This window comes from Plasmodium gonderi, assembly GCF_002157705.1.
Source record: "Plasmodium gonderi DNA, contig: Chr10, whole genome shotgun sequence".
NCBI classification, from domain to species: Eukaryota; Apicomplexa; class Aconoidasida; order Haemosporida; family Plasmodiidae; genus Plasmodium; species Plasmodium gonderi.
The window spans coordinates 1,108,632-1,118,944 of record NW_021628935.1 but is presented as its reverse complement, the minus strand read 5'-3'; the positions used below and the strand labels follow the sequence as shown (position 1 = coordinate 1,118,944).

General features: G+C 32.4%; 2 protein-coding genes across 2 annotated transcripts; one reads left to right on the top strand and one right to left on the bottom strand.

The window, feature by feature from the left end:
* Positions 1-350: 350 nt before the first annotated feature.
* Positions 351-1,451, bottom strand: PGO_102330 (6-cysteine protein; the record flags this gene model as incomplete). The annotated part of the gene is made up of 1 exon (XM_028688263.1): positions 351-1,451. The coding sequence occupies one exon, from the start codon at positions 1,449-1,451 to the stop codon at positions 351-353; it is 1,101 nt and encodes a 366-aa protein (XP_028544064.1).
* A 3,466-nt stretch (positions 1,452-4,917) lies between these two features.
* PGO_102320 (hypothetical protein, conserved) lies at positions 4,918-9,846 on the top strand (the record flags this gene model as incomplete). The annotated part of the gene is made up of 1 exon (XM_028688262.1): positions 4,918-9,846. One exon carries the CDS (start codon positions 4,918-4,920, stop codon positions 9,844-9,846), a length of 4,929 nt encoding a protein of 1,642 aa, XP_028544063.1.
* Positions 9,847-10,313: the final 467 nt, after the last annotated feature.

The window sequence follows — 10,313 nt, the reverse complement described above, 5'->3', positions numbered from 1 at the left end:
ATGTGTGTGTGAACTTAAAAAAAAGGAAACGCGCATTATGTTCCGCGTTGAGGAATCATACTTTTTTTTTTTTTTTTTTTTTTTTTTTTTTTTTTTTTTTTTTCGGCTTTTTTTTTTTTTTTTTTTTTTTTTTTTTTTTTTTTTTTTCATGTGTGAGTTTACGAGATTGTGTGCATATGTTACGTGTGTACATTCTGATGTATGTACGTATGATGTGTCTTCATTCTAATGTGTGTACTTCTAACGTGCGTACAGACACATGTACATGAACATGCAAATGCAACAGCTTTTAGAATTGCACTAGGATCCACGCCCTGTGTCCCGTCCGCAGCAGGGCATGCTGGGCACGGCTAAGCTACTGCAAAAAAGACAAGAAGTGAAAGGAAAAACAAAATTTGACAAAAAAAGGAATGAGCTCCATATGACTCTTTTTTTTCATACTTTTCATGAATCGTGGTGACAGTTGCGTTTGAATTAAACTTGCTGTGCTGAACTCTGTCATTGTTTTGTTCCAATCGTTCATTTGGTGACTTGACAAATTTATCATAATTTTCATTCATATAAACATTCATCATTAGCGTATCTGATCCATCATTCGCCTGACATGTGCAGGTAAATGCAACTTCTTCATTTGTCACAGGTATTTTTGTAAATCTGGTATTTTCATCCCCAGAAGTAACTAATTTTTGATTAAAAATAGTTTCTACATTTACAACTTTATATTTGTCTTCTTCCCATTTACGATTAATATTAAATCTCTCTTCAAGGTTATTTTTTTCATTTGCAAAATCTTCTTTCTTAACATAAACTTGAGAAAAACATCCATTTGGTTTTACAGTATAATTCATTGGGCATAAGAGAACAATGGTATCACCACCCTTTGGATAGCTATCACACACTTTAACAAATTTTCGATTCATATTATTAAATGTTGTAATTGCAGTAGATTCTCTATATTCATCATTGAAATCACATCCAGGAATTTTACGTACAATTCCTTTTGATATATGTACTTTCAACGTTTTTTTTACAACATGCTCTCCTTGATCCATGTAACAGTAACATTCAAAATGACGATTTGTCAATACAACAGGAGGAACAGTAAATTCAGCTGTGTATATATTGTTTACATATTTACTAACCAAATTATGTGCCCCTCTGATATAATCTCTTAAAAGATAAACATTTTTATTAATTATTACATGTTCGAAACAAAATAATTTTCTTTCAAAATACTCTCTTTCTCTTGCACATGTAATTTTCATTTCTCCATTGAGACTGTATGGACATGTATACACCACTGTATCTCCTGGTTCTACATTCAGAAGAAATAAATTCTTTTGTGAACTAGATAAATCTACGTGTTTTTTGCACATACATATTTCTCGACATATCACAAGTAAGGCGAGTAGAACAACGCCCATGTATAAACTTTTCACTTCTGACATCATTTTAATGTGTAAAGGAAATGTACAAAATGGAAGAGGACAGGAAAAAATAAAATGAAACTTCTCTAAACGTCGGCAAATATGTCTCTTTTCTGTTATTCTTGAACTTGGTAAGGAACCAATTTTCTAATTCCACTTGATGTAATCGTAACCTGCAAAAGTGGGCATTCGTGATATAAATATATTGTGCATGTAGAGAGGCAGTAGTATGTACTTCAATACTTATGCTTTGTGTATATACATATGTGTTCAAATGTGCTAAATGGCTAGCAAGCATGGTCCCCTCTCTCTCTATCACTCTCTTTGTATTGTTCAGTGTTTTTTTTTTTTTTTTTCTTTTGAGTAAACTTACACTCAGGCTCGAATGACTGGAGTACGTGTTAAGACAAAGTTAGAACAAAGTCAAGCAGGTTGATAATGACGATAAGGTAAAACCAATTGAATGCGTCAGAGATGTTAAAAAAAAAAAAAAAACTACACAAATCAAACTATTTCCATACGAATGATCAATGATCCCTCAAAACGAGAGCGATTTTGTATACATTCCTATAGGCACAAAAATTCGTCTTGCAGTTTTTCCCCCTTGCCTTTTGTCTTTTTTTTCAAAGTGGACATTTGTGAAGAAGTGTGTCTTTTTTAAAGCAATTTTGTAAAGCAACTTCGTAAAGCAACTTCGTAAAGCAACTTCGTAAAGCAACTTCGTAAAGCAACTTCGTAAAGCAATTTCGTAAAGCAATTTCGTAAAGCAATTTCGTAAAGCAATTTTGTAAAGCAATTTTTTAAAACAATTCTTGAAATTCCTTTTTTAAAGCCCTTTTTTAAAGTTATTTTTTTAAAATGAGTTGTTTTTATTTTACCATTTGTTTGTCTTTTTTTTTTTTTTTTTTTTTTTTTTTTATTACTTGACTGACCGTTTATCTGTCCACTTTTTCATTCGCAAGTTCTCACAGTTGTTCATTTGCCTATTCATCTATTTTAAAAAAGAAAAAAAAAAAAAAAAAAGGGACAATTGTGGTAGCCATCAATGAACATGCATGCATCAAATTGAACAACACTAAAAAGGGCTAAATGTTTCTTCCATTTTATTTCGTGTGTGTGTAGGAGGGTGTTTATTAAGAAAGTTTTGTGCTCTTTTTACACTTTTTCTTCTCCTAAAAATGGATATGTATATGCACACTGCTGATTCATGACTTGTATGCAGAAAAACACATACATGTGTGTTACAAAAAAAAAAAAAAAAAACACATACACATTCTTGTTACACGAACATGCACGTTACAAAATAAATACACAATCTTGTTACATACACAATCTTGTTACATACACAATCTTGTTACATACACAATCTTGTTACATACACATTCTTGTTACATACGCATTCTTGTTATGTACACCTTGTTATATGCACATTCTTGTTACACACACCCACTCACTTGCAACACAAAAAGGAATATACTCACCAGAGCGCGTAAATTGAAAAATACGTATGGGGGTAGATCAAAATCGCATACCTCAGCGAAAAATCCTTTGAAATGCAACTCTCTAGGAAGCATTTCTTGCATGTTAGGCTTGGTCCTTCAAAGAGGAGCAACGAGTAAAAATTTGTGTTGCTTTTTTCTCTTGTGTCCTCTTCTTTTAAGTTTTACACGTTTGGTGTGCGAGTGTGTTTTTTTTTACATTTTTTTTTTTTTTTTTTTTTTTATTCTGAATTATTCCGCAAATTTTTACATGCACGTGTTCAGAAAAAAAAAAAAAAAAAAAAAAAAAAAAAGCCATAAAGGAGAATTAAATTTGGCAGGATTAGATGATAGAGCAATTCGGTTATGTATGAGGTACCTACTTTTTGTTCGTACTCCCACTGAGTGATGTATTATTGTAACACTTAAAAATGAGATGATGAAAAAAAAAAAAAAAAAAAAAAAAAAAAAAGCGATACGATAGTGATGAAACGAAAAATGGACATTTTGGAACATTTTAAAATAAAATAAAAGCAAAATAAGTGGTGTATGCGTGTGTATATATTTTTTTTTCTCTCTCTCCTCTCAACCCAATTCTGATTCGCTTATTAACGCGTACATTTCATACATACATGGATGATCATTTTATACAACTCACGAGTTTGCACATGTCTTCTTTTCAAGACTAATTCTCTTCCATTCGTTCATTCCAATCTCTAAGCAAATACTACGGTTTGCTCTTCCAGGGGAAAAAAAAAATAAAATAAAAATAGAAAAATAAATAGAAAAATAAATAGAAAAATAAATAGAAAAATAAATAGAAAAATAAATAGAAAAATAAACAGAAAAATAAACAGAAAAATAAGTAGAAAAATAAATAGAAAAAAAAAAATAGAAAAATAAATAGAAAAATAAATAGAAAAATAAGTAGAAAAATAAATAACATGGGAAATTAATGAAGAATATAACCTGTTCAGCATATTATCCCATTAATTATTCCGTTCACAACCCCTGTCACAGTGTCAGTTGTCAACTCATTGACAAACTCCCTTTTCGCGTTACGTTTGGAAAAATTATTTTTAATGTGATACTAATAGAATAACAATTTCCACTGGAGGCCAAGCGTAATTTACCTTGAAAGTTCTACACTTCATGCATATATATATATACATACGCATGTAATGAAGTATACACATGCATATTGTCTCGGGCACAAGTGTACTGTCCGTTTTGTACATTTAGCAAGCACGTTCAGCTTTTCTGCACATTCGTTGGTCCCGTCTCGATGGGCTTTTACTAATTGGAAGGAAGAATATCCATTAGGGGAATAGTGAACGTTGCAAAATTTTAATTGTCACTCCTGTGATCAGCTGCTGAAAGTGCCTAAAAAAAAAAAAAAAAAAAAGGAAATAAATTAATAGGGGGAAAAACACTCTAGTGTTGTTGCAGACTGGGGAAAAAAGAAAAAAGAAGAAAAAAAAAAAAAAAAAAAAAAAATACATGTACATACCAAGTCACTGCAGGATAAAACATATTCACACGACACTGTGCCACACTTAGAAATGAACAAATTGTAGGCATATGTATTTTTTTTTTTTTTTTTCTTCTTTTTTCGCTCCTTATGCCTGTCTATTCATATTCCAGAAAAAATGAAATAACGTTTTAATTTCTTCCCAATTCTTATTCAGCTTTTTTTTTCCCCCTTACTCCTTCTTTCTACCCCAACAAAACCCCCCTTGGAATACCCAAATAGATGCATAGTCAAGAAAAATAGCTAGCCGAGTGTCTGCACATGGGCAGTTAGAATACATTTTCTGTTGGATCCTTTGCCAGATACTTGCAACATTTATCACTTTCACTATGTCTCAGTTTTGTTAAGTATAGTGGAACAACATCCTCCAGTATAGGGCCACATTTGAAGTTCGCACGATTGAAATATTCACGTGCATTCACGTGCATTCACGTGTATTCACATATATACATATATATATTCAATATACCACGCGAAAAGGATGCTTTATATGTCTCTCCTTCGAGACATTGAAAAACGAGGATTGGGACATCGAAGAAGAGAAAAGACAAGGGAGAAAAGATACGCAAGCCAAAAGGGAAAAGATGAATTAATCGAAATTGTTAAGGAATTACCAAAGTTATATGAAAGAAATGAAAAGGAAATAATAACTTCATTAGTGACTTGTTTCATTGAGAGAAATCCCAAGTATATAGATGCATACGAATTGTTTAGCACGTTTTATTTCAAAATAAAAGATTACAACTCTGCGTTGAATTTGTTATTTGCAGCTTTGTATCTTGATCACAACAATGAAAAGTTAACTACCTTGCTAAAATTATGTGAAGAGTGCCAAGTCAGTAAATATGCCAGAATTCCAATCAAGTATAAGGAGTGGATTTTTTATCCGGAAAGGAGGGAGACCAAGAGATGCGTCCCCTTCGTCAATTCTACTGGACACATCCTTCAGGATCTGCAAGGAAGTGATTCGAGAGAAGGTAATTTGCGAGGAAGTAATTCGCAAGGAAGTGATTCGCAAGGAAGTGATTCGCAAGGAAGTGATTCGCAAGGAAGTGATTCGCGAGGAAATGATTCGCGAGGAAATGATGTGCAAAGGAGGGGAGAAGACAAAAACCGGTCTCAAAGAACCCACGATCGAAGCACGCGAACCCGTAATAATGGCCTCCTAAATAAGGCCCTCCCAAGTAGTGGGTTCGCTTGGGACGGATTCCAAAATGATGATCCAGATGAACAGATGCAAAAAGACAAAATACACATTGCCAAGCACGGGAAACATTATATTGCGCTAGCCAAAAAAGATCTAGAACCAGGAGAAATCATATTTCAAACGAAACCTTTTATTGTTACACAACATATATTTTGCAACAATTATGTGTACAGAACCTGTTATCACTGCTTAAAAGAAAGAAACATATCCCAGAAATGTTATGCATGTCCAGTTAATCCACATACGTGTACATACATTTTCTGTAGTTGGAAATGCTTAACAGAAAATATGAAAATTCACAAAGCTGAATGTCCGATTTTACCAATCATATCAGCAGCAGCGAAAGAAGCAAATCTAATGCATCATCTAGTTTTGCATATATTTCGAGTATTAATTAAAGCTAGGATAGATAAAGAATACAAAGACAAAGAAAAAAACATTTTAAATGAGATATTCAACAATGAATCCTTTTATGATGTTGTTAAAGAGAATCAAATTGCTCTGTTTAATTCATTTAATACATTGGCTAATAGAATAATATTAGAATTTCCTTCCACATTTTATCTCTATTTGAAACAGAAAGAACTTGTTGAATTTATGTTAATTGTATGGCAGTATTCTCATTTCATTAAGTATTACTCTCCATCTTCTATTATTCAACAAACCAATCCAGAAATTACCTTTGGGTTGGTGTATTCACCTCAGCTAGCCAAAATGCATCATAGTTGTGTTCCAACATGTACATTTTATTATGATGAAAATGGATTCTTAACTGTAAGATCCTTATGCAATATACCACAGGGTGGGAAATTATGTATAAGCATTTTGACAGATCAGTATGTTCCTCTTAACATAAGAAAAAGTTTTAGAGGAATTCCAAGAATTTTTACTTGTGGTTGTATTAGATGTACAGATCCAACAGAAAATAATTTACATCTTAGAAGTATGAAATGTCCAAAGTGCATTATTGGCTATATTTACCCAATAAAAACTGATACTCTTATTGAGGCTCTCAAGTTGTACAAATTTCAACATACCCAAATGGAAGATGCATCTAATGAACACATCATTCAGAAGAGTGAATTGAAAAACATCCAAGAAAATAGGTACACTTCAAATGTGGTGCATAGTAGAGAAAACGGAGATAACAACATTGTAAAGAGGAATTCTCACATTAAATCCACAAGTCAAAGAAATGGAAATGACAGAGATGATGAGAAAGGAGTTTATAAAAAACTAGAAGGAGAAACAGAGAAGTGGTTGTGTTCTAACTGTGGTAAATTGTCTCTTCACGGTAGCAAACGGTGCACAAGGTTAGAGCATAAAATTTATGTTCAGTTTAACCAAGCAGAAAATAATTACATGAAAGGGAATATTATCCAATCAAAGAAACAACTTTTGAATATTTACAATGAGGTGCGTTATCTTTTACATCCAAATCATTATATTCTTTTCAATGTTCACGTGCTTCTAGCTGGGTTGATGAGACATGATCCAAATAAGGAATTATATGATTCATTAATTTTTTTGCGAAAGGCAATAATAGCAGGAGAAAATGTATTACCTGTGTGTTCATTGGAAAAAGTTCACTTGTATGCACATCTATCTCATTACACATTTAGTTATTCTAATTTTTGCAAATTATATATGAAAGGAGCAGGGGTATCGGCTGAATCTATTATAGAACCCATATTTGCATCTATCTTCAATTCAGTGGTGACAACAGGATATAACTCAACTCTGACCATTTCATTAATCCAACACTTACGGACATATGCAATTCATTTCAACATATATACTCCATATAAAGAAATAGAATTTTGTATACATAGAAAAGAAGAATTTAGCAATTTTTACCATCATGTAACACAAAAAAAAAATGAATCATATAGAAAAATGAAAAAAGTAATGAAAGAGGATCCCTTTTACCCCATCTACATGGCATGTCAATGTTTTGATATCGATTATAAAAAGAATAAATATTTGTATCATACTTTGAAATTGTATAGGAATATTAAATATGTTGGAAATGGACAAAATGCATTGTCGATAGCTGCTGCTTTTGGAAATATAAACTTAGTAAAGATTCTACTCAAATTAAATTATTCTCTTTTTTCAAAAAATGAATTACATATGAATGCACTATTACACATGGCTAGTTCATTTCTTCCAGATGAACAGACGAGTTATCACTCGAATTATTTTTCCATTTTGTTAAAAGAAATAGAATCGCAAAAAGTACATTTAGAAAATTTCGAAATAGACTATTCCAACATAACCAATGGGTTCAAAACAAGCAACACTGATTCCATTTTAATGCAAAATGAAGACAGATACATGAATTCATGTCATTTGAAAAATGACACAGAAAGACCATTCTCCTTTGATAACCTTCTCTTTGGTGAAGAATTTACATACGGATCGGCTAGTAGACAATTGGATATAAACCAAAAAATTATACTTACCTTATTTCTGAAGCATCTGGATAACAAGCATCTAAGTAAGAGGAAAAAATACAAAAGCAAATTGAAGTTTAACAAAAGATTGAACTTTTCCAATGTTATTAGAAGGAAAAGAGATAGTAACAGGTCATTCCTTGTGCCATCATCTAGATTTTTATTACCCTCAGGCAATTCTGCTATTCCCCATCGTGTTAATCTGAAAGATGAAAATTTATTTGACAGTAATCAAAGTAATATGGATTCAAGTAACATTCTATGGGATCTAAATGATGACAAACGTGAAACAGCTAAAGATTTTAGTAGCTACAAAGGATTAAATAATATTGGAAATATGTTACATTGTGTTGCAGGGAATGACAGTCTGAACAGTATGGATGACTTTGAATCTCTTGAAGATCACGATTCAGAGTTTTCAAAAAAGAAAAAAAATTATATTATCTCCAAAAGTGCAAAACGGAGGGGTAGCTCCAAAGGAAGCAACACTTCTGTGTGTAGTAGTTTCGATTCTGCAAAATCAGACGATATTTTGAATAACAAATTAAATCATTATTATGTAGAGAAATTTCTAACCAAATCTATCTCTCATAAATTACTAGGATTAAACAATGCATTGCATTATGCATGCATAAGAGGAAAAAGGAAATTATCAGAACAACTCATCATAAGTGGTATACCAGTAATGCTTCTGAACGCTGAAGGAAGCACACCTTTACACATGGCTTCTCTCAATGGGCATGATGAGATTGTGAAAACATTAATTAAGTATAAAAGTGAAGTAAATTTTCTTACCTCTCATGGAGAAACACCACTAATGTTAGCTGCATATGGATTACATGTTCAGGTAATAAAAACGTTAGTAGCAAATGGGGCAGATGTAATTTTGAAAAATAATAATAATGTAACAGTTTTACATTGTCTAGTACATGGTTTGTTAAGAACACATACAATTTATTATGAACATGCATCATGTAATGATGATGCATTATATGTTACGAATGGAGGATTACTCACTAAATTGAATCCATCAAAAATGTTTACACAACCGTTGACATATTTAGATACACATCAGCAGCAACATCTCAGGGCCCACATACCTATCATTGAGGACTTGCCCAATGATTTCTACATTTTACCATTTAAATTATTACATAGAATTAAAAAAGCCATAGTCATATTGAAATATCTTATGATGTATTGTCCTTTATATATATATGATGTCAAAAATTCTAATGGGTATAATCCCTTTGAATTGCTGAAAGCCATTTGGAGAAAACTATCTCTAAGACGAATGCATATCTTAACAGCATCAGATTTGAAGTTCTCTGCTTTCACTCATGTGCAAAAGAATATAATACATCAAGGCTGGTCCCTCATCACTGCACTTATTCACATGTTCATGTCTATTTTGAGACCCGATCGATCAGTTCTTACGTCCATCTACACGAACTTTCTACAAGAGGGGAACCAGATAAGCACTCAGATAAAAAGTGGTGAAGAAGTTGCAAAAAGTGGTGAAGAAGTTGCAAAAAGTGGTGAAGAAGTGGCAAAAAGTGGTGAAGAAGTGGCAAAAAGTGGTGAAGAAGTGGCAAGGGGTGAAGACGAACCGATGGAATCACTGAAAGTATCCATTTCCAACATGGAGAGTAAAACTGCAAAAGGAAAACAGTTGGGCACCCCGAAAAAAATGTGGCTTAAGAAAACCAAGATGCTACCCACCTCCAGTTCCCCTAAGCTGAAATAATGATTTCGAAATTAATCCCGAATATTTTTTTTGCCTCTTGCACATAAGTTGGAGTTTTCAAAAGACGTTGAAAATGAATTCCAGGTGTGTGTGTGTGTGGGGTGAAGTATTACAGAGTAGAATTATGTAGTATTATTGTTAGTGTTACAGAAAATATCACCACCATTATCAACCACAGAAATGTCCTTAGGGATAGCCAAATAATGACCTCTGTTAAAGGGAGAAAAAAAAAAAAAAAGAAAAAAAAAAAAGAAAACAAAACTTTCTAGTTGGTCTCCATATTCCTGCTGCTGATGAATAATTCCTTTACGTTAGAGGTTATATATATAGACATATGGATTGTCAATACACATGTAAGATAATCAATTCAAATTTTGTTACACAAAAATTGGTACACCCATTGAAAGGTTTTTCTTCCCATTTGTGTAAGCCATAAAAATGGGAAGAAAAAAAGTGGCAATTTGTCT